Source organism: Anas acuta, chromosome 6 (assembly GCF_963932015.1).
Source record: "Anas acuta chromosome 6, bAnaAcu1.1, whole genome shotgun sequence".
NCBI lineage: Eukaryota > Metazoa > Chordata > Aves > Anseriformes > Anatidae > Anas > Anas acuta.
In genome coordinates, this window is record NC_088984.1 from 16,566,693 (window position 1) to 16,588,711 (window position 22,019).

The following is a 22,019-nucleotide window of genomic DNA, read 5'->3' on the forward strand; positions in this document are numbered from 1 at the left end:
GCACCCAGCTCCGCGCGCATCTCGCCCCCCTCCCCGCTTTTCCTCCCCTCTCCGTGGCCCCAGGGTCCCCCTGCCACCCGCGGGGGCTCGCTGCGGTGCCGGGTGCGGGCCCCCCAGGCCGGGCTGGGAGGGGAGCGCAGCTGCAATGTCACCTTCAGCCCTCCGCCGGCTCGGGGCAGGGGCAGCCATTCCGGGAATCCGGGCGGCTTAAGGATGGGAGCGTGGCCTGCTGCGTAAGAGCCACTTGAGCCCTGCTGTCGCCTTGCGGGATATCGCGTCCCCTTATCGGCCCCGTGGCATGCTTCGCACCCCCTCCCCCTGCACGGCCTGGCACCCCTTCGCTGCCGGCCGCTGTGCCTCTGCCCCATGGGATGCGCAGTGGGGTGGGTGTCCCCGGGCACCCCGGGAGCGCAGGGTGGTGGGGAGGGGGCTCCGAGCCCCCTGCCCGGCTCTGGCTGCTGCCAGCTCCTTACCCGGCCTCTCCTGCGCTAGCCCCCGCTGTGGAGCGGCATGGGAACCTGGCCCCCCCCCTGGGCCAGGCCAGCCCCATCACGTCGGACGAGGAGTACCTGAGCCCGCTGGAGGAGTTCCCCGAGGCCGGGACGCCCCAGCACCGACCGGCCATGAAGCTGCAGCCTCGAGCGGAGCACGGGGCTGCCCACGGCTCCCCGGAGAGCAGCTTCAAGGCTGCGCCCACCTTTGAGGTGAGCTGGCAGAGGGGGAGCCGTGACCTGTGGCCGCAGCCCTGAGGGGCTGCCCTCGTTTTGGGGGACGCGTGGCCCTGGGGTGGCTGCCCCCTGACCCCTGCTCCCCCAGGTGGCTCTGTCGGACCAGTCGGTGCTGGAGGGGCAGGATGTCAGCATGAGCGTCCGTGTCCGCGGGGAGCCCAAGCCCATCATTTACTGGTGAGTCCGGTGCTCGCTGGGTCGCAGCAGGACAGGGAAGGAGGGGACGGGCACGGGGAGGGACCTCCCCATTTGGGGTCTGCCGGCTTGGAGCGGCACCAAGGCGCAGAGCTCTGCTTCTGAGGGGGTTGGGGTAGAGGAGAGGGGGCTTGCTGCGGGGCCGGGCGTGACCGTGCTGCTCCCCTCGTGTCCCCGGGCAGGCTGCGGAACCGGCAGCCGGTGAAGTACGGCCGGCGGCACCACGCGGAGGAGGCGGAGGGGGCGCGGGGGCTCTTCACGCTGCACATCCTGGCGGCCGAGCGCACCGACACCGGCTTCTACACCTGCAAGGCTGTCAACGAGTACGGCACCAAGCAGTGCGAGGCCAAGCTGGAGGTCAGAGGTAAAGCTCCCTGAGCGCGCCCCCATGGGACTGGCCGGCTCCGGCACCCTGCATGAGCTGGGCGGGGAAGGGGCCGCTGCAGACCCCTTCTCGGCAGTGCTGCTTCTCACCCCTTCCTGCCCCAGAGCAGGAAGGGCCCAGCAGGGCCGTGGACCTGCATGCCTGGCCCTGCAGAAGGTGGCAGGGAGGGGACACGGAGCAGCCGTGGCTTGGCCGTCCCCGCAGCAGGAGGCAGGCTGTCCCCCTGCCCCAGCCAGACGTGCGGCCCCACAGCATGGGTCCCGCTGCCCAGCTGTGCCAGGGGTCCCCGGCCTGACCCAGAGCCTGCTGCTCCCCCAGCCCAGCTTCACCCTACATCCCCCTGACCCCATAGGCACCCGTGCTGGGGCCGGGTGCTGGCTCTGGCTGTGCAGGGAGGGCTTATGCCCTCGGTGGTCCTGCAGGGGACATCTCCCCCCAGCACACCCACAGCTCCCTCCCTCCCTGCCTGCAAGCTGTGCCCAGCCAGCGGGCAGCTTGGAGAGGTCTCCTCCCTGCTTCTTCCCAGCTCAGAGCAGGTCCCACATTAGCCCGGGTGCCCGGGGCTGGGCTGTGCCTCCCCAGCCCTGCTGTGGGCTCAGCATCCCCCTAGGTCCCCCGAAACGCGCGCGCAAACGGGGCGGGTGGCTGGGGACCACGTGCCAGGAAGGAAGGAGCCCGCGGGGACGAGCGATGCTGCCTCCTTTCTCTTGCCCTTTGCTTTGTGTGCCCTGCTCCCCCCAGCCCTCCCTGCTGACGGCTGCCTGAGCCCCCCGGGCTGTCCCCCCCTGCCCCAGCCTTCGCTGCACCGCTTGCGTCCTGCCAGACCCCGCTCCAGCCTCCGGCACAGCGCAGCGGCACGGGGGCGGCCGCGGGAGCTGGGCACGTGCCCGATGGACGGACGGGCACCGGGCTCAGCGTGGCCCACGTCTGTGCCCCGGGGCACGCGGTGCTGCGTGCCGGCGTGCGCTCACACCCCCCGCGCGTGCACGCCCCTCGTGTGCGCGCCGTCCCCGTCCCCGCCGCACTAACCCTTCCGCTTGCTGACTGCGGTTTTTGTCTGTACGCAGGGGGAGTACGATAAGGGGGTGCATCTCTCAGAGCCGCGGCCGCGGGGCTCTTAGTTGGACACCTCTTAGGCAGTGGACCTCACCTTGTGTTATTACCTTCTGCTCCATCCGCCGCCTCGTCCTGGACGCACCGCGGGGACGCGCGGGCCCTCGACGGCGGGCGCGGGCGCGTCGGGTGGCCGGGGGAGGCAGCACCGAGGCCGGGGGGAGCGGGGGGAGGACGGCGGGGTGGCGCCAGGCACCCCCTCAGCCGGGCCAGGGCGGCCGCACGGTGCTGTCTTGTCTCTCGCTCCGTCCGTCTGTCCGTGTCTGTGTGTCCTGCTGCTCCTCTCCTCGCCGCCCAGGGGACGGGGAGCGGGGAGCCCGGCCCCGCCGTTGGCTCAGCTTCCATAGGGAAGGGGACGCGGCGCGGTGGCGGCTCCGCAGAGGTCACCTGGGAGCGTGGGGGACGAGGGACACGGGGACCCCTGTGCTGGGGCGGGGGCTGGTGGCACAGAAGTCCCTCGCAGCCCGGCCGCGTCCCCGGGGTCCGCCCGGCTCCTGGCCGCAGAGGCAGCCCCAGCTTGGGTCTCTTCTCCCCGGGGGGGGGGCTCGGTGGGGGGTGGGCTGCGAGGCCGTGACCCTTTTTGTAGCTCTAATAAAATCTGTTTGGTAAAGCGCTGTGTGGTGTGTTCCTGGCACGGACACCTCCCCTCACCCCCACACCCCCGGCCCCCCGCCCCGGCTCAGCTCCGCTTTCCACATCTCGCCCCCACCTCCTCCCCGCTGCACCCCCTGCCTGCGCCCTGCGCCCTCGCCCTTGGCGCCGGGCCCCCTCCCCGCATGCCCCTGCCCCGCACGGCCCCCTCCCCGCCACCTCCCATGGTTGCTTTTCAGTTGCTGAGACGCGTCTCTCTCTCTCTCTCTCTCTTTCTCTCTCTTTCTCCCCCCTTCCCGGGCAGCTCGCCCCGAGTGCCAGTCCCTGGCCGTGGTGGTTCCCCTGCAGGACGTGGTGGTCGGGGCGGGGGAGCTGGCGCTCTTTGAGTGCCTGGTGGCTGGCCCGCCAGACATGGACGTGGACTGGTTGTCGCGGGGCCGGCTGCTCCAGCCCGCCCTGCTCAAATGCAAGATGCACTTTGACGGGCGCAAGTGCAAGCTGCTGCTCACCTCCGTGCACGAGGACGACAGCGGCGTCTACACCTGCAAGCTCAGCACGGCCAAAGGTAAGCGGCGGGCACCGGGGGTCTCACCTGGGGGACGGCCCCGGCGTGGTGGTCGATGAGGCTGGCACCCCCGGGGTTTGGGGCTTCAGGGTCCCCCCAGCGTGGCTGTGAGTGCTGGAGGGGTGTGGGGATAAGAGAGGGATGTCTGCCCCCTGTAGCTGGTGTGTGCCGCTCCCTGTGGGAGCTCCGGTACCCAGGGAGCTGTGTTTGCACCGCAGCTGTGCCACACACCCCGAGCTGCCTGCCTTCAGCCCAGCTGTTCTCAGCCCAGCTGGCTCCAGAGCCCCCGTGCGCCCAGCTCTGGTTACCAGCGTGTCCCTGCTGGCCTGGCAGGGGCAATGGGCAGGGAGCAGGGCAGCTGCCCTCTCCCCACAAGCTGGCAGCTGCGGAGGGGCAGCAGGATCCAGCCTGCTGCATGCTGCCCTGTGCCTCCGACATCCCTGTGTGCCCTTCATCGGGCAGGGACATCCCTGTCCCGTTCCTCTCCTGGGGTGGCCGAAGGTCAGTGCCAAGCGGTCCCTGCAACAACCTGGAGCACTGCACCTGCACCAAGCCCCATGGCACCGTGCTGGCACTGCCTGCTTCAGCGTCACCGCCCTGTCCCCAGGGCTGCGCCCCCCTGCCCAGGGGTGGGCAGGGCACCCTCCCACCCCCCTGCATCCCCAGCATCTCTCTTGTTCAAGGGGCAGGAAGAGGCACCCCCGTGCCAGCAGAGCACCATCCCTGTGCATGGGCACCTTGCACGGGCACCCCATGGCACCCTGGGGTGACACCCCCGGTGCGTGGCTGTCCCCCCCCCGCCCAGCCGGGGCCCAGCCCTGCCCGCTGTCCTTGCAGACGAGCTGACGTGCAGCGCCCGGCTGACGGTGAAGCCCTCGGTGCAGCCGCTCTTCACCCGCAAGCTGGAGGACGTGGACGTGGTGGAAGGGCGGACGGCGCGCTTCGACTGCATGGTCAGCGGGACGCCCCCGCCGACCGTCACCTGGACCCACTTCGGTAACCCCCACACCCACGGCCCCTTGGAGACCCCATGGCACATGGTTGGGGATGCTGAGGGCTGTCTCGCCACGCAGGCCAGCCGGTGCAGGAAGGGGAGAACGTGCGGATCCAGCGGGACGGGGGGCTGCACTCCCTGGTCATCGTGCACGTGGGCAGTGAGGACGAGGGGCACTACGTGGTGACCGCCAGGAACGCCCACGGCCACGTGGAGTGCTCCGCCGAGCTCTACGTGGAGGAGCCACGGCCGTCTGCTGCCTCCCAGATGTAAGACGGGTGTCCCCCTGCTTGCTGCCCCCTGGGATTTTTGGGGGGTCCCTCCCCTGGGGCCGGGCTCCCGTGGTGAGCATGTGTGGGTGGTCGCAGCTCCAAGCTGGAGAAGATGCCGTCCATCCCGGAGGAACCGGAGCAGGCGGAGACGGAGGCGGAGTGCTTCACCATGCCCGACTTCCTGAAACCTCTGCACAACCTGGAGGTGGTGGAGTCGAAGGAGGCGGTGCTGGAGTGCCAGGTGGCCGGGCTGCCCTACCCCTCCATCACCTGGTTCCACAACGGCACCCGCATCGACAGCACGGACGACCGCAAGATGATGCAGTGTAGGGCCCCCCACCCTCCCCGCGGCACTGGGGGCTCTGGGAGGGGAGCTCGGCACCGTGCTGCTGACGGGCTCTTTCCTCTGTCCCCCCAGACAAGGACATCCATCGCCTGGTGTTCACGGCCGTCAGCCACGCGCACGCTGGCGTCTACAAAAGCGTCATTGCCAACAAAGTGGGGAAGGCCACGTGCTATGCGCACCTCTACGTCACGGGTAGGTGACAGGTGGGGCTTGGTGTCCCCGCAGCACAGTGCTGGGGTGGCAGGGGACGGCACCACAGGGAAGTTCAGCTGGTGGGGAGTGCGGGGCTCACACCTCTGCCCACCTCTCCCATGCAGACGTGGTGCCCACGCCGCCCGACGGGCCCCCCACGGTGGCCTTGGTGACCGGCCGGGCCATCACGCTGACGTGGAACAAGCCCAAGTGGCTGGACACTGCCATAGGTGAGGGGGCTGGGGGTGGGCAGCAGCCTGGTGGGGTGCCGGGGGCTCCGTGCTGACCCTGTCCCCACGCAGACCCCAGCTCGGTGACCTACGTGGTGCAAATGCAAGTGCTGGGCACGACGCAGTGGGTGGTGCTGGTGAGCGGCGTGCGGGACACCACCTACACGGTGCACGGGCTCACCAAGGGGGCCCAGTACCTCTTCCGCGTCATCACCGCCACCCCCAAGACCAACAGCAAGCCCTCCCCGCTCGTGGGGCCCGTGCAGCTCCTGGATCGGGGTGAGAGGGGCAGCGGGGCGAGGGAGGGGTGCTGGGGTGGGACCTGGGGGGTCTGCGTGCCCGGCGGCGTGGCGAGCTGCCCGGGGCTGGGCGACGCGCGGCACAGAGGTGGTGGTGACGATGTGCGTGGCAGGTCCCTACCTGGAGGAGGCCCCGGTCATCCTGGACAAGCCAGACGTGGTGTACGTGGTGGAGGGCCAGCCGGCCTCCGTCACCATCACCATCAACCACGTGGAGGCCACCGTCACCTGGAGGAGGTAGGTGGGACGCGGCGCGGTGCCCCACGCTCGGCCTCACCCCTGGGGCCGGGCACGCACCCGAGGGCGACGTGCAGAGCTCCTGGGGTGGCCACAGGCTGACGGCGTGTGCCCACAGGGGCGGGCAGGTGCTGGGGGAGCAGGACGGCACGTGCGAGGTGACGATGCCGGATGACGACCAGCACTGCCTGCGGCTGCTGCGCGTGGGCCGGGGGGCCGCGGGGCCGCTGGCCTGCGAGGTGAGCAACCGCCACGGCTCTGCCCGCTGCACCCTCCGCCTCCGCCTCGCAGGTAGGTGCCCCTGCGCCGGGGGGCTGTGCCCCTCTGCCATGGGGGGCATCGCCCTACGGTGCCCCGAGGCCGTGTGCCGTGGGGGTGGCGTGGCCCCACGGGGCGGCACTGCCCCCACGGTGCGCCGGGGCTGTGTGCCATGGGGGCACTGCCCCACAGCACGGCGTTGCTCATCCGTGCGCCCTACGTGTATGTCACCCTGTAGGGCTGAAGGCCCTCAAACCGTGGCACCTACCTTTGGTACTGCCTGGTAGTGCTGCCTGGTGTCCTGCTCCTCTGTCTGACTTGGGCGGAGGTGTCCTGTGTGCCCCATGAGTGTGTGCGGGGGGTGGCACTGCGCCGTGGGTGGCACTGTGCCGTAGGTGGCACTGCCCCATCGCGCCCCTTGGCCACGTGCCATGGGTGGCACTGCTGCAGGGTGCCCCATAACCACATGTAATGAGGTGGCGCTGCCCCTGGTACCCCACACCCATGTGTAACGGGGAGATGCAGCCCCACTCTGCCCCATGCCTGCTGAGTGGCACTGCCCCAAGGTGCCCTGTTCCCATCGCGTTGTCCCAGCCCTGCGGCACTCCACGTCCCCGTGCCATGGGCTGGCACTTGCTCTCAGTGCCCCCCAGCTCCCCGTGCCCGCGGCAGGGGGGTGGCAGTGCCCCATGGTGCCCCACGCCCCATTTCTTGGCAGAGGCGCCGCGCTTTGAGTCCATCATGGAGGACATCGATGCTCAGGAAGGGGAGACGCCGCGCTTCGCCGTGGTGGTGGAGGGGAAGCCGCTGCCGGACATCATGTGGTACAAGGTGGGGTGGGACCCACCACCTCCCCCTGACCCCCAGACCCACGCTCCCTGCTCCCCTCCGCTGCCTCGGGGTCCCCGCACTGGGGCTTTGGCTTTGTGCCACCCCAAGTGGTGCAGGGTGCTGCATCCGTGCCGGTGTGGGGAGCTGGTGGGGGGCGGCAGGAGCCCCCCTGATGCCCACCGTGCCCCCAGGACGGGGAGCTGCTGGAGGAGAGCAGCCACCTGAGCTTCGTCTACGAGGACAACGAGTGCTCCCTGGTGGTGCTGGGCGCCGCCGAGCCCGACAGCGGGGTCTACACCTGCACAGCCAGGAACCTGGCCGGGGAGGTGTCCTGCAAGGCGGAGCTGGTGGTGCGCTCAGGTACGGCCACCTGGCTCCCACCCTGCATGGCCCCACGGGGCAGCCCCCAGCCCCCTGATCGCCGCCCCCCAGCCCCTCTCCTTCCCCCCAGCCCAGCCCGCGGCCGATGCCAGCATGGAGGAGGATGCGCTGCACAAGGCGCGGCGCCTGACCGACTACTACGATGTGCACGAGGAGATCGGGAGGTACAGGGCCACCAGGTCCCCTAAGGGCGGTCCTGGTCCTCCTGGGGCAGCTCCCTGCAGACCCCAGTGCCTGCGGGGACGGGGGTGCCTCCAGCTGCCCCGCCAGCCCCTTTCCATCCCTCCCCATGTCGCAGGGGGGCTTTCTCCTACCTGCGGAGGGTGACGGAGAAGAGCAGCCGGCTGGACTTCGCCGCCAAGTTCGTCCCCGGCAGGACCAAGGCCAAGCAGTCGGCACGCCGGGAGCTGCACATCCTCTCGCAGCTGGACCACGAGCGCATCGTCTTCTTCCACGACGCCTTTGAGAAGAAGAACGCCGTCATCATGGTGATGGAGCTGTATCCTCTGGGACTGCGTGGCCGGGGGGATGCGGGTGGGCAGGGTGGGTGCGTGGCAGCGGGGTGCCGAGGGGGGCACGGCGTTCCTGTGCTCCTTGACCAGCTCCCAGCTGTGCCGAGGACGAGCTGCTGGACAGGATGGCGAGGAAGCCCTCGGTGTGCGAGTCCGAGGTGGGTGAGCCCTGGCAGGGCAAAGCCATGGGGTGGAGAGGGTGGCGGGGGACATGGGGGGCTGTCCCCGCCCAGGGACATTGCGCCATGCCCAAAGGGAGGTGACAGCCCTCTCCGTCCCCTGCCTGGTCCCACGAGGGGCTGAGGGACCGTGATGGTCCCCTGGGTGCCATCCCCACCCCGCCTCTGCTCTGGCAGGTCCGCTCCTACATGCGGCAGATCCTGGAGGGGATCTGCTACCTGCACCAGCACCACGTGCTGCACCTGGACATCAAAGTGAGTGCTCTCCCCACGGCCCCCAGCTCGGGGGGCAGCCCCCGTGTCCTGCCCTGCCCCTTCCCGCCCCGGGAGCCTCCCGCCAAGCTCCCAGCCGCCCCGCATGTCCTGTAGCCAGAAAACCTCCTGATGGCGGATTCGAGCAGCGAGCAGGTGCGCATCTGCGACTTCGGCAACGCGCAGGAGCTGACGCCCGACGAGCCGCAGTACTGCAAGTACGGCACCCCCGAGTTCGTGGGCCCCGAGATCGTCAACCAGAGCCCCGTCTCCAGCGTCACCGACATCTGGTAAGGGCAGCCCCCTGCCAGGCTGCACCCCGGCATCCCCGCTGTGCCGGGGGGCTCGTGCTGTGCAGTGACCCCCCTCTCCTCTCCGCAGGCCTGTGGGGGTCATCGCCTACCTGTGGTAAGTGCCTGGCTGTGGCCCCATGTAAGAGACCCCATTTCTGCCCCGTTTCCAGCTGGGGCCACGCTTGCCTCCTCCCCAGCTGCTCCTGCCCCATGGCACTGGGGCTGGGGTCTGTCCCTCGGTCCCCAGGGCTGGCCATGTGGCTCCCCCGTGTCCCGGTGACCGTGTCCCCTCCTTGCAGCCTCACGGGGATCTCCCCCTTCGTGGGCGAGAATGACAAGACGACGCTGATGAACATCCGCAACTACAACGTGGCCTTCGAGGAGAGGATGTTCCAGGGGCTCACCCGGGAGGCCAAGGGCTTTGTCATCAAAGTGCTGGTCAACGACAGGCTGTGAGTGCCACGGGGTCCTCCTGGGGGCACGGCACCGGCTGTGTGCCCCCTACCCGTGTTCCTGGGTGGTGGCGGGTGCTTGGGGCTTCAGGACACCCCAGATGGGTCCTGCTGGGGATGGACAAAGTCCCTGTGTCCCTGCTGAAGGTGATGCCCTCCCTCTCCACCCTGCCGCCCCATGGCATGAGCCTGGTGCTCCAGGGAAGGTGCTGGTGGTGGGTGCACAGCTGGATACAGGCAGGCTGGGCGCACGGCTCTGCACCCCAAGGTGCTGGGGTGAGGGGCAGCAGGGGACACCAAAACACCCTGGGCAGGGCGGCCCTCATTTGGTGGTGCTGCTTCACAGGAGACCCAACGCGGAGCAGACCCTGGAGCACCCCTGGTTCAAGGTGAGTCCAGGCAGGGAGCAGCACCGGGGGGCAGCAGGGTCCCTCAGGGCTCAGTGAGGGGTCCGTGTGACGCTGCTGTCCCCTCTCCCCGCAGACGCTGGCCAAGGGGAAGGTCATCAGCACCGACCACCTGAAGCTCTTCCTCTCCCGTCGGAAATGGCAGGTGAAGGCAGGGGCTGGGGCGGGGGGCTGTGCGCCGGGCTGTAGGGTGCCGTGCCGCCCAGCGGGGCCTGATCCAGCCCTGTCCCCGTGCTGCAGCGCTCGCAGATCAGCTACAAGTGCAACATGGTGCTGCGTCCCATCCCGGAGCTGCTGGAGGACACCTCCAACCACCTCTCCATCGCCGTGCCGCGGCACCTCAAGGAGTCCCCGGCGCTGTCGTCCTCCTCGGACTCGGACGACCTGGACGAGCTGCCCTTCATCCCCATGCCGCACCAGGTGGAGTTCTCCGGCTCCCGCATGTCCCTCAACGAGATCCCCACGGACGACGAGGCGCCGGGGCCGCCCGAGGGCCCGAGGCAGGAGGTGGCCGTGCCAGGCGACGGCTCCGCCATGGAGTGGCAGAGCGAGGGCACGGGGAAGCCCGGGGTGGCCCTGGGGAAGAGGCCGAGGGCTGCAGGGCCACGGCGGCCGTGCGCGGAGGCAGAGGCACCCGGCTCCTCCGACGAGGAAGCCCCCGAGGCCCAGAAGCGGACGGAGTACCCCCGCAAGGCCATGAGGAAGGGCTCCAGCCTGGAGTCCCCGGAGAGCGCCCGCAGGGGCGAGCTGAAGCGGGGCAGCTCGGCCGACAGCGCCCTGCTGCTGGGGCAGCCCCCGGGGGCCGAGGAGGGGGCTGAGGTGGGCCGGGAGCCCCGCCGAGCCCTGGCCAAGGCGGCCTCCATGGAGCTGCCGCGGCGCCGGGGGGGCGAGGAGGAGCACGCCCAGCGCCTGGAGCTGATGCGCCAGCGCCTGCTGCGGGGCGGCCCCGCCGATGGCAAGGTCAGCGGCTTGCGGGGTCCCCTCCTGGAGACGCTGGGGGTCAGCCCCGACAAGAAGGGGCTGCGGCCGCCCCGCATGGAGCAGCTGGCGCCGGCGGGGCCGCGGCTGGTGAGGGCAGCCTCCAGCGAGGCCGCCTCGTCACAGCATCTGCCTGCGGAGCGCGTCCTGCAGAAGAGCAGCTCCTTCAGCCAGGGTGATGCTGAGCCCGTCGTCCGGCACCGCCGCTCCGGCGCGCCCCTGGAGATCCCGGTGGCCCACGCGGAGGCCCAGCGTCTCAAGGAGTCCCCGTCGCTCTCGGCGCTCTCTGACGCCCGGCCCCAGGCACCGGAGGCCACCTTACCCCGGCCCCCCGCAGCCAAGGCTGCCCAAGAGAAGAGGCGAGTCCCCGAGGAGCGGGGCCAGCCCCCTGCCAAAGCATCCACCACCGCTGCAGGGAAGAAGCCGGCAACTGCGGGGCAGGAGGAGAAGGCGACCACCAAGGCTGAAGCCACCAGAGCCGGTGGGGAGGGGGCTGCCAGGGCGAGAGCAGCCACCCCAAAGCAGCCCACAGGCCCTGGCACCCGGGCCCCCAAGGCGTCCTCCTACGCCGAGGTCATGCAAGCCATGGGAGCCACACGGGGTAGGGAGGCGGCCACCGAGGAGACCCCGCAGCCCCCAGCTGCTGCCCCTGCCCCTGCCCCTGCCCCTGCCCCTGCTGAGCCCCCCGCGCCAGCACCAGCGGAGAAGAAGGAGCCGAAGGCCAGCGGCTCCTCCAGCTCCCTGCTCATCGAGGACATCGACTCGGAGGAGGTGTTCGAGGCCAAGTTCAAGCGGAGCCGCGAGTCGTCGCTCAGCCGCGGGCTGAAGCTCCTCACCCGCTCGCGCTCCGAGGACCGGCACTTGGCCAGCCCCGCGGCGCACGACGAGGGCATCTACCGGCCCACCCCAGCTGGCGTGCCCCTGGAGCTGCGCAGGAGCCAGCCCGATGGCTTGGCGGAGAAATCCCAGCCCGGCGGCTTGGCGGCAAAGTCCAAGTCGGTGCAGGACCTGCACGAGGTGCAGAAGGACAGCGGCTTCCTCCGCAGGATGTCCGTGCTCCTCAAGCGCACGCCGCCTGCCGAGAGGAGGAAGAGCAAAGGGGAGGAAGGGGGCGGCGAGACCCCGACCCGCGGGCGCCGCTTCTCCTGGAGCCTGGGCCTGGGCAGCTCCAAGGAGCGCAGGGACTCGGAGAGCCTCCGCTCGGAGCCGGGGGCCGGCGGGGAGAGCGAGTCGCCGGTGGTGGCGGTGCGCAGGAAGATCAGCGCCACCATGGAGCGCGTGTCCTCGCGGCTCCGCAGCCTGTCGGACGAGCGGCCGGAGGACGAGGAGCCAGGGGAGCCCGGGCAGCGGCGGCCCTCCCTGCTGCGCCGCTCCATTTCCGAGGGCGACAGCCTGCGGAGGGTGGGCGTCGTGGCGCAGGACCAGGTGGGCCCCCCCCCGGCACCGGCACCCTCCTCCGAGTCCCTGCGCTCGGAGGGCAGCACCCGCTCCTCCGCCTCCAACAAAGGTGAGCTGGGGGACGATGGCACCGCCGGGGGGGCCGGGGCTGTCCCCAAGCCACCTCCTGAGGCACCCCCTGTCCTCATCCCTGCAGGCGAGGGGCAGAAGCGGTCGCGCTGGGAGCGCTGGGGGCTGTCCCGGGCTAAGAAGGAGAAGATGTCCTCGCAGCCCAGCATCCCCTCCAGCCTGCTGCGGGAGGAGGGCTCGGCGGCCGGCCGGCAGCACGCACCCAGCGAGTCGGGTAGGCACGGCCGGGGCGCAGGGTGTGGGGGGCTCCCCGCTGGCACCCCACGGTCCTTACCCTGTACCCCCGCCCCGCAGACTTCCCCCCCGTTTTCCACATCAAGCTGAAGGACCAGGTGCTGCTGGAGGGCGATGCGCTCACCCTCTGCTGCCTGCCCGCCGGCAGCCCGACCCCCAGGATCATCTGGATGAAAGGTGGGGGGCTGCTGCCGGGGCTGCTGGGCCACTGGGTGCCGGGGGGGCCGCGGTGGCATCGCTCTCCTCTGCTCCCCTGGCAGACAAGCGCTCGCTGCAGCCGGACAGCGCGCTGAACATCGTCTCCTGCAAGGACGGCCGCCAGATGCTCACCATCGCCAAGGTGTCCAGGAAGGATGCGGGGCTGTATGAGTGCGCAGCCGCCAACACCCTGGGCACAGCCATCAGCTCCTGCACGCTGGCGGTGGCACGTAAGGATGTGGGGGGGGACCTCGGGGGACAGGGCATGCACCAGGCACTGGGGATCGCCTGCTGGGGGCTGGCTCTGGCAGGAGGAACACGCTTGGGCACTGCTGCTCGCCTGGTGGCACAGCCCCGGGGCTGGGGACGCACCGGGGCAGGGCACTCGGTCTCTGCTCTCCACCTGGGGCTTTCGAGGGGGCCACGCTGCTGTTGCACAGGCGTCTCCCCGTGGGTCCCAGCCTGCCCTGTCTGTCCCCCGGCAGGGCTCCCCGGGCGGCCGGGCACCCCGGAGATCGCCCAGAAGTACAAGAACACGGTGCTGGTGCTGTGGAAGCCCGCAGAGAGCAAAGCCCCCTGCACCTACACGCTGGAGCGCCGGCTGGAGGGTACGTGGCCAGTAAAAGAGTGGCCACACGCTGCTTGGGGACACCCCCTGGCTGGGCTACAAGCCTTGCCCTTGCATGGATGGGTGCTGGGGGCCTGGGGAAGTGTCCTGGGGGGGGACAGGAGGCTGCGCCCTGCCTCACCAGCTCCCTGAGCCTCACCGTGCCTCCGTGCCCGCAGGGGAGCACGAGTGGAAGCTGGTCAGCACCGGCATCACCGACTGCTACTTCAACGTGACGGAGCTGCCCCCTGGAAGCACCCCCAAATTTCGGGTGGCCTGTGTCAACAAGGCCGGGCAGGGGCCCTTCAGCACCCCGTCAGGCAAGGTGCACCTGGAGGCAGCAGGTGAGCAGAAGCCCCTCCATGGGGCAGCACCCACAGCGAGCTCAGGGATGTGGGGCTGCAGCCCCTGCTGCCTGCACCCCGCTCCTGGCTCACGGCTCCCCTTCCTCCCCGCAGATTCCCGAGCTGCCCCAGCCAAGGACGTCGCCGTCCCTGTCCCCGACAAGGTGGCCTCCAGCCGCTCGACCCAAACCCCCCAGGCACAGCTGGAGCCCCCTGCCGCGGGGCTGCCCCCCACCACGCCGCCCCGCAAGCACAAGGCAGCGCTGCAGCAGCCCGAGCGCCCACCGCAGGCTGGCGTCCCCGGGGGGCCGCGGCCAGACCCCGAGCTGCCGCCCAACATCACTGTCTGCGAGCCCCCAGAGCTGGTGTTCACCCCCCCTCGGACTGCCGCCGTGCCCCAGGCCAGCTCCCCTGCCCGGGGCTCCCCCACGGACACGTCCACCCCCGCCTCGCCCACCCAGGGCTCCCCCCAGCCCCGGGCACCCTCCCCATCCAAATCCTCCCTGGCTCCCCCGGCATCGACCACCTCCAACGCTGCTCCCCCCAGGAAGATGCCCCCCTACATGGTCACCTCCTTCGTCTCCATGCCCCCCGCCTCGCCCCCTGCCCAGGAGGCCCCCGCCTCTGCCCCATCCTCCAAGGAGCCCCCGGCTGACAGCGGGGCCCCCGACGGCACGGCGCTGCGGCAGGGCGTCCCCCAGAAGCCGTACACCTTCCTGGACGAGAAGGCGAGGTGAGGACGGGTGGGACGGGGTGCTGGGATGGGGTGACCCCAAAACATCCCGCCCGGGGGGCTGAGCATTGCCCGGTGCTGCAGGGGCCGCTTCGGGGTGATCCGGCTGTGCAAGGAGAACGCCACAGGGAAGCACTTCATAGCCAAGATCGTGCCCTACGAGGCGGAGAGGAAGCAGAGCGTGCTGCAGGAGTACGAGATCCTGAAGGCGCTGCACCACGAGCGCATCATGGCCCTGCACGAGGCGTACATCACCCCCCGCTACCTGGTGCTCATCTGCGAGAACTGCGCCGGCAAGGAAATCCTCTACAGCATCGTGGACAGGTCCCGGCGGGCGGGCAGGGGGGGGCACCGGGGTTTGGGGACCGGCGTGGGGACCCCGCTCACGTCCCCGAAACCCGCAGGTTTCGCTACTCGGAGGACGACGTGGTGAGCTACGTGCTGCAGCTGCTGCAGGGCCTCGAGTACCTGCACGGCCGCCGCATCGTGCACCTCGACATCAAGCCTGACAACGTCGTCGTCTCGGGCATGAACGCCCTCAAGATCATTGATTTCGGCAGCGCCCAGACCTACAACCCCCTGGTGCTGCGGCAGCTGGGCCGGCGCGTGGGCACGCTGGAGTACATGTGTGAGTGGGGCAGGGGGACGGGGCGCAGCCCGGGGGGCTTTGGGGAGGCTGGGGGGTCTTTGGGGAGCTGGGGGTGCCTGTTTTTTTTTTTTTTTATTTTTAGGGTTTCTGGGCTCTGTTGGGGTATGGGGGTGCTTGAGGGCGGAAGGGGGGGTGCTGGGGGTGCTGTGGGTAGGGGGTGCTGGGCTGGCCCCCCCATACACGTGCCAGATTTGTTCCCTTGCAGCACCAGAGGTGGTGAAGGGCGACCCGGTGGGCTCTGCTGCGGATGTCTGGGGTGTCGGCGTCCTCACCTACATCATGTAAGAGAAGGGCTGCATCAGGGCTCGGTGCCACGGGGGACACCGGGCTGGGGGGACACTGCAGCCCCGCAGACCCTCCCCAGCCGGACCCCCTATGGGGGTGTGTGGGTGCGGGGTGCCCTCCCTCGGCTGCACCCCGTCCCGTGCCACCTCCTCCCTCCCTCCCTCCCTCCCTCGCAGGCTGAGCGGGCGGTCGCCGTTCTTCGAGCTGGACCCCATCGAGACGGAGAACCGCATCCTGGCGGGGCGCTTTGACGCCTTCAAGCTGTACCCCAACGTCTCGCAGAGCGCTGCCCTCTTCATCCGCAAGGTCCTCACCGTCCACCCCTGGTGAGTGCCTGCTGCTGGAGAGGGCTGGGACCCCCTGGGGCTGTGGCTGGAGCGCTGGCATTCGGTTTTGGGATGCTGTGGGGCACCGAGGTGGTGGTGGGCACCCCGTGGCCCCTGACCGTGCACCACCCCTGCTCCAGGAGCCGCCCCACGGTGAAGGACTGCTTCGCCAACGCCTGGCTCCAGGACGCCTACCTGATGAAGCTGCGCCGCCAGACCCTCACCTTCACCACCAACCGCCTGAAGGAGTTCCTGGTGGAGCACCAGCGGCGCCGTGGCGAGGCCGTCACCAAGCACAAGGTCTTACTCCGCTCCTACCAGGGCGGCCAGCCGCCGGGGCCGCAGTAGCCGCGAGGGGCGAGGAGCCAGAGGAACATTCCAGGGGCCGCGGGACGGGGCGGCCGAGGAGCCGGGAGGAGCCCACGGACCCCACGTGCCGGGGACGCTGGCGGGGCAGGACGGGAAGGGGACGGGGACAGGCGGCGACTCTTTAGGTGGAGACGACGGAGAGGGAAAATGGAGCCCCAGCGAGGGCCGGGCAGCGATGCCGGGATGGATGGATGGATGGAGAACGTGTCAGAGGGTTGGGGGAGGACACATGGGGACGGGATGCAGATGAGGAGCTCGGAGAGCCGCCAGCACGCCGGCCAGCCTGGGCCACGCAGTCGGTGGGGTCTGGCCCCACAACACGGGTCCTGCCGCAGCTCAGCCGCGTGCCTTACACCACAACCCGCGGCTCCCACCGGCCACAAGCACAGGGGGCGAGGGGCACAAGCCCCCCGGCACAGACTGAGGGTGCCCGGCAGTGCCCAAGGAGGGGGGCTGTGCGGAGAGGGGCCAGCCACCAGCACGGCCCTGTGGGGCTGCAGCCCGGGACCCACGCCGGTGCCTTCCCCGGGGCTGCGTGCCACCCCCGGCAGCCCCGTGCCACGCACACTCCTGCGCCTGCTCAGGCCCACGCTGCTCGTGCTCCCTGGGGGCACCCCGAGCGGGTGGAGATGCTCACCCACGCGCCTGCTCCTGCAAAGCCCCCCCGGCACCCCCTGCAGCACCTCCCGCCCCGCAATGCGCTCACGCACGGCCCCACACGTGCCTTGCTGAGCCACGCACCCCCTTGCACATGCGTGCCCTTGCACACGCACACGCGCCACCCGCACCGGGGCCGTGCGGGGTGCTCCGTGCTCCGCGCCCCTCCCTGCCCGGCCCCCCTTCGCCTCCCCTGGGTGCCCCGCTGCGGGTCGGGGGCAGCATTTGGGCACCGCCTTCCAGCTGCTGCTGTAGCGCTCGGGCTTTATTTATTGACCTGGGGGAGAAGGCTGCTGCCCCGGCTCTGCCCCCGTCCCCGCGCCTGCCCCCGCCTCTCTGCCGGGCTCCGGCGTCGCCACCGTCCCCGTGGCCTGGAGCAAGCGAGGTGCCAGAGCAGCAATAAAGGCCCTGAGCAGCCGGATCCTGGCTCCGTGGTGTTACTGGGGGGGTGAGGTGTGGGTGTGCGAGGTGTGAGGAGCGTGGGAGGCGGGGATGGGGTGGGCTGGGCTGAGGACAGGGGTAGAAACAGTGGTGAGGGGGGTGGCCCCATGCACCTGGCTGCACCCACAGCCCTGAGGCGTGCACGGTAACACACACGCGTGTGCAAGGGCACAGATAAAGCGATGCTCGTGCAAATGTGCGCGTGCAGCTGTGTACCTGGGTGTGTGTGCAAGCACAAGGGCTTGTGCCCAGGCACCACCCCATGCCCCAAGCACCATCCCATCCCCAGACGTGTGTTTGCACACCCACACCCACACCCGCATACGCGCGCGCGTTCCCGCCAAGCCGGGCGCGCCCTGCAGGCGTGGCGCGCCCCAAGCCCCGCCCACCCCCCTAAGCCCCGCCCCCCGCGGCGCGCCGGCGGGCTCCGGGTGACGCGGCCCGGCCACGTGTGCGGAAGCCCCGGGCGGCAGCGGGGGGGCCGGGCCGGGCAGTGCCGGGCCGCGATGCCGCTCAAGGCCGTGATCCTCATCGGGGGCCCGCAGAAGGGTGAGTGCCGGGGGGCTGCGGGGGGGTAGGGGCCCGGCCCGGCCCGGCCCCGCTGAGCGCCCTGCCCGGCCCTGCCCGCAGGCACCCGGTTCCGGCCGCTGTCGTTCGAGGTGCCCAAGCCGCTGTTCCCCGTGGCCGGGGTGCCCATGGTGCAGCACCACATCGAGGCGTGCGCCAGGGTACGGGGGGTGAAAGGGAAGGGGGGAGGCTCGGGAGGAAATGGGGGGTTCAGGGGGAAAGGGGGGAGCTGGGGGGTAAGGGGGTGTCAGGGGGAAAGGAGGGGGGCTGGGGAGAAATGAGGAGGTTGAAGGGAAAAGGGGAATGTTAGGGGAGTGGGAAGTGTTGGGAGAAATGGGGGGTCAGGGGGAAATAGGGGGGGTCAAGGGGAAAGTAGGAGGTTGGGGGAAAAGGGTGGTGTCAGGGAAAATGGGGGACCTGGGGGGTAAGGGAGGATCGGGGGGAAAGGGGAGGCTGGGGGAAAATTAGGAGTTTGGGGGGAAATTGGGGTTGTCGGGGGGAAATGTGGGACCCGGGGGGTGAGGGGGTGTCGGGTCCCAGCGCTGCCGTCCCCGCTGTGCCCAGGTGCCGGGCATGAAGGAGATCCTGCTGCTGGGCTTCTACCAGCCCCACGAGGCCCTCAGCCGCTTCCTGGTGGCGGCGCAGCAGGAGTTCAAGATCCCCATCAGGTGGGTGCCCACCTGCCCCGCTCCCTGCCGCCCCCCCGCCACCTTCCCCCTCTCAGCCCCTTCCCCTCGCCCCCCTGCCCGCAGGTACCTCCAGGAGTACGCGGCGCTGGGCACGGCGGGGGGCATCTACCACTTCCGAGACCAGATCCTGTCGGGGGGCACCGAGGCTTTCTTCGTGCTGAACGCGGACGTGTGCTCCGAGTTCCCCTTGCAGGAGATGCTGGGCTTCGGGCAGCGGCGCGGGGCCGCGCACGGCTTCGTCATCCTGGGCACCACGGTGAGCCGGGAGCGGGGCCGGGGCCGCACGGCTCTGCCCTGGGTGCAAACTCCAGCGCTCAGCCAGCCTCGCCCCGCAGGCCAACAGGACGCAGGCGCTGAACTACGGCTGCATCGTGGCCAACGCTGACACGCAGGAGGTGGGCGAGGGGCAGGGGGTGGGCGGGGGGGGCCGCGCGGTGCTGCGCCCCAGCCCTCACCTCTCCCCTTGCCAGGTGCAGCACTACGTGGAGAAGCCCAGCACGTTCGTCAGCGAGGTGATTAACTGCGGTGTCTACCTGTTCACGCCTGCCATCTTCCAGCACATCGGCGAGGTTTTCCAGCGGCAGCAGCAGGAGCTCGTGCTGTGAGAGCCCCCCCACCCCTGCCCCTGTCCTGCGTCCCTCCCACCCCCCGCTCCCCGGGGCTGCAGCGGCACGCTCATCCTCCATTCTTTCTCTATCTTCTCTCCTCCTCTGCCATCACTCACTTGTTTCCTGGTCCTGCACCAGCTGTCCTTACCTTGGGTAAGTCCGTCCTGTGCCGTCCTGTCCCTCTGTGCCTGCGCTGGCTGCTGCCTGTGCTGCCCTGTGCCCTGCGCCCTGCTTTCCTCCTGCTCCCGCTGCAGCCCTGCCAGGCTGCCCCCTCTGTGTGTCCTCCCGGCCAGCCTGAGGCTCCCCCTCTCCCTCCCTGTCCTCCCACCCCATCCTCATGCAGCGCTGTACAGGGGGCCGAGGGGGTGTTGAGCAGGGAGCGTCCTGCCTCCCCTCCATCCCTCTCACCCCGCAACCACCCCGCTGTGCAGCGAGGGCAGGACCCCGCACATTGGCTCCTACCCGGGCCAGGTGCAGCTCTTGCACCACCCGCTTCTGGCCCCGAGCTTGTTTTGGCTGGCAGAGCAACTCCAGCCCTGCCTCTGGGACAAAGTGCACGGCCAGGAAGGAGGCTGGGGGGAGCCCCGTGGCCAAGGAGCCCCTCGGTTTGGGGTGTTTGGGGTCCGTGGCCGGGGCGGGGGCTGACGGTGCTCTCGCCCGCAGAGAGGAGAGCTCCAACGGCTGGCAGCGCGCCGAGGTGATCCGGCTGGAGCAGGACGTCTTCACCGCGCTGGCCGGCAGGGGCAAGCTCTACGTCTACCAAACCGACGGCTTCTGGAGCCAGATCAAATCAGCCGGGTACGGGCGGGGGCTGCGTTTGGACCCCCCCCAGCCCCCAGGGCCCCGCAGCCACACCAACAGCCTCGCTCTCTGTCCCCCAGCTCTGCTATCTACGCCAGCCGCCTCTACCTCAACCAGTACAGCAAAACCCACCCCGAGAGGCTGGCCCAGAACAAACCCGGAGGCCCCATCATCCGAGGTACCCCCCTGCCATCCCCCCCCCGGGAGCTGCCCCGTGCAGGAAGGGGACCAAGGGGCGCGTCCTGCCCCGCTCACCCAGCCCCAACCCCTCCCCGTGTTGCAGGGAACGTCTACATCCACCCCACGGCCTCCATCGACAGCACGGCAGTGGTGAGTGCCGGGGGGCCCCGCAGGGCTGAGGACCCCCTTTCCTGAGCTCATCGCCTCCCTCTGCCCCCGCAGCTGGGCCCCAACGTCTCCATCGGGGAGGGGGTGACGGTGGGAGCCGGCGTGCGTGTGCGCGAGTCCATCGTGCTGCACGGGGCCGCGCTGCACGTAAGTAGGGCTCACCCCGGGGAGGGGGCAGGGTGTCCCCCCTGGCACCTCGCTGCCCCTCTCTCACCCCATCACCGCTCCCTGCTGCCCCCCCCCCCAGGACCACACCTGCGTCCTCAACACCATCGTGGGCTGGGACAGCACCATCGGGCGCTGGGCGCGCGTGGAGGGGACGCCCAGCGACCCCAACCCCAACGACCCCTACGCCAAAATCGACAGTGAGAGCCTCTTCAGGGACGGGCGCCTCACGCCGTCCATCACCATCCTGGGTGAGTCCCAGCTGCAGCCCCATTTCTGGAGGACGGGGCAGGCTCTGCTCCCCTCTTATCGCCCCCCCGGCGCTGTCCCCGCAGGCTGCAGCGTCACCATCCCCGCCGAGGTGGTTATCCTCAACTCCATCGTGCTCCCCCACAAGGAGCTGAGCCGCAGCTGCAAGAACCAGATCATCCTCTGAGCTGGTTGCCTGCTGGGCTGGGGTGGCCTCTGTCACCTCTGTCACCTCCCGGGGGGTGCCAGCGCCCCGGGGGTGGGTGAGGAGCCCCCTGCCAGTGCCTGGCTCCTGCTCCCGACAGACATTAAAGCTGGTGAGCATCGGCCTCGCTTGCTGCTTCTCTGGGAGCACAGGGATTTGGGGGAAATGTGGGGGCAGCACGTGGCTCAGGCACCAGGCCAGCTGCTGCCAGGGGAGCTCCTGCTGCCTGCGGGGTCTCAGGCCCTGAGCTTTTTTTGGGTGCCTCTGTACTGAGGGGCACTACCCACGGGGGCTTGGCACCCCGTGCCAGGCTGCCCCCCAGCCCGTGTCTCCAGTTTTTGGGAAGGTCTTAGAGTCATGGGATAGCCCCGGCTGGAAGGGACCCATAAGGATCATCGAGTCCGACTCCTAACGAGGAGTTTTGATCTCTCTGTGCCTGCTGTGCCTCTGCACCCCCCCCAGCACCAGCCCATTGCGAGACTCCTGCTGCCAGCAGCGGGATTGCAACAGCCTGAGCTGGGCTCCTGCCTCCTGGGGCAGGGACAGCAGCGCCAGGCTGCTCCCAGGGCACTGGGCAGGAGGGCGGGCAGGGGCAGGCGAGACCTTTCCCTTTCCCCCCGTCCCTTCCCCGTGCTCTGTGCTCGTGCCCTGAGCCCCTCACGGCCCCCGCTCTGCAGCAGGCACGGCATTAGGGATTCTCCATCCATCCTGCACCCCCCCAGCTCGGCGGATTTGCAGCAAATCCTCGCTCCCAGCCCTGTGCATTCCCGTGCCAGCTCTGCTGTGGTCCTGGGCGGGGATTAGCTGTTCCCTGACTTTAAGCACATTAAAACTCCCTCAGTTTTGCCTCTGCCTTGGATGTGCTAATTTCTGTGCCCTCTGGTGCGCACCCCTGCGCGGAGGGAAACTGGGCCAGCAGTGCTGCTCGCTGTCAGGACCCTACTTGAATTCTCTCTCCTCCAGCTCCCACAGCTGCCCTGTTTTTTTTGGTACAGTTTTCGGGTTAGTTTCCAGCCCTGCTGCGGGGCAGACAAGCCCTTGCCCCATCCAGCTCCCCCCGCACACCTCCGCTGCGCTCCAGCTCCGTGCCGGAGGGGAGGAAGGAGTTAAGGGGGCCCCAGCCGAGGTGCCAGGAAGTCTGGAAGCGCTTAGGGTCGTCCTGCCCCAGCAGCTCTGATTACTTGGAGGCCAACATCTGGGCTGACGGGGGCCCCTCGCTGCAGGGGGACCCTGCCCGTCCTCCCCCTGCCCACCCAGGCGCGTGGTGGTGCCGGGAAGGCAGGGAGGGCCGCTCACCTCCCCAAAAACCCCGGCCCAATCCTGCCAG

The 22,019-nt window shown here is 69.9% G+C and overlaps 2 protein-coding genes across 9 annotated transcripts in view; both read left to right on the forward strand.

The window, feature by feature from the left end:
• The window catches only part of SPEG (striated muscle enriched protein kinase), a 33,908-nt gene extending 16,868 nt beyond the window's left edge, over positions 1 to 17,040 (forward strand). For 7 of the 8 annotated variants that reach the window (XM_068687591.1, XM_068687592.1, XM_068687590.1 and 4 more), the window contains 35 exons: positions 493 to 704; positions 817 to 905; positions 1,106 to 1,287; positions 3,317 to 3,577; positions 4,415 to 4,573; positions 4,651 to 4,840; positions 4,940 to 5,169; positions 5,262 to 5,381; positions 5,507 to 5,611; positions 5,684 to 5,890; positions 6,024 to 6,147; positions 6,266 to 6,438; positions 7,124 to 7,236; positions 7,428 to 7,596; positions 7,688 to 7,781; positions 7,916 to 8,116; positions 8,227 to 8,287; positions 8,486 to 8,563; positions 8,678 to 8,850; positions 8,942 to 8,968; positions 9,153 to 9,305; positions 9,652 to 9,694; positions 9,789 to 9,857; positions 9,953 to 12,197; positions 12,285 to 12,431; positions 12,512 to 12,628; positions 12,712 to 12,879; positions 13,135 to 13,257; positions 13,436 to 13,600; positions 13,715 to 14,333; positions 14,418 to 14,657; positions 14,738 to 14,961; positions 15,188 to 15,263; positions 15,444 to 15,593; positions 15,734 to 17,040. In XM_068687591.1, coding sequence (XP_068543692.1) covers positions 493 to 704; positions 817 to 905; positions 1,106 to 1,287; positions 3,317 to 3,577; positions 4,415 to 4,573; positions 4,651 to 4,840; positions 4,940 to 5,169; positions 5,262 to 5,381; positions 5,507 to 5,611; positions 5,684 to 5,890; positions 6,024 to 6,147; positions 6,266 to 6,438; positions 7,124 to 7,236; positions 7,428 to 7,596; positions 7,688 to 7,781; positions 7,916 to 8,116; positions 8,227 to 8,287; positions 8,486 to 8,563; positions 8,678 to 8,850; positions 8,942 to 8,968; positions 9,153 to 9,305; positions 9,652 to 9,694; positions 9,789 to 9,857; positions 9,953 to 12,197; positions 12,285 to 12,431; positions 12,512 to 12,628; positions 12,712 to 12,879; positions 13,135 to 13,257; positions 13,436 to 13,600; positions 13,715 to 14,333; positions 14,418 to 14,657; positions 14,738 to 14,961; positions 15,188 to 15,263; positions 15,444 to 15,593; positions 15,734 to 15,941 — 7,715 coding nt within the window. In that variant the 3' untranslated portion in view covers positions 15,942 to 17,040. The remainder of the gene's footprint in view (positions 1 to 492; positions 705 to 816; positions 906 to 1,105; positions 1,288 to 3,316; positions 3,578 to 4,414; positions 4,574 to 4,650; positions 4,841 to 4,939; positions 5,170 to 5,261; positions 5,382 to 5,506; positions 5,612 to 5,683; positions 5,891 to 6,023; positions 6,148 to 6,265; positions 6,439 to 7,123; positions 7,237 to 7,427; positions 7,597 to 7,687; positions 7,782 to 7,915; positions 8,117 to 8,226; positions 8,288 to 8,485; positions 8,564 to 8,677; positions 8,851 to 8,941; positions 8,969 to 9,152; positions 9,306 to 9,651; positions 9,695 to 9,788; positions 9,858 to 9,952; positions 12,198 to 12,284; positions 12,432 to 12,511; positions 12,629 to 12,711; positions 12,880 to 13,134; positions 13,258 to 13,435; positions 13,601 to 13,714; positions 14,334 to 14,417; positions 14,658 to 14,737; positions 14,962 to 15,187; positions 15,264 to 15,443; positions 15,594 to 15,733) is intronic. The other variant, XM_068687594.1, reaches the window with a different exon arrangement.
• A 403-nt stretch (positions 17,041 to 17,443) lies between these two features.
• Positions 17,444 to 20,813, forward strand: GMPPA (GDP-mannose pyrophosphorylase A). The gene is made up of 12 exons (XM_068687617.1): positions 17,444 to 17,609; positions 17,691 to 17,788; positions 18,192 to 18,295; positions 18,380 to 18,572; positions 18,652 to 18,711; positions 18,787 to 18,917; positions 19,588 to 19,722; positions 19,806 to 19,903; positions 20,009 to 20,055; positions 20,128 to 20,220; positions 20,321 to 20,489; positions 20,574 to 20,813. The coding sequence occupies exons 1-12, from the start codon at positions 17,567 to 17,569 to the stop codon at positions 20,672 to 20,674; spliced, it is 1,272 nt and encodes a 423-aa protein (XP_068543718.1). The 5' UTR covers positions 17,444 to 17,566; the 3' UTR covers positions 20,675 to 20,813.
• The last annotated feature ends 1,206 nt before the right edge of the window (positions 20,814 to 22,019 follow it).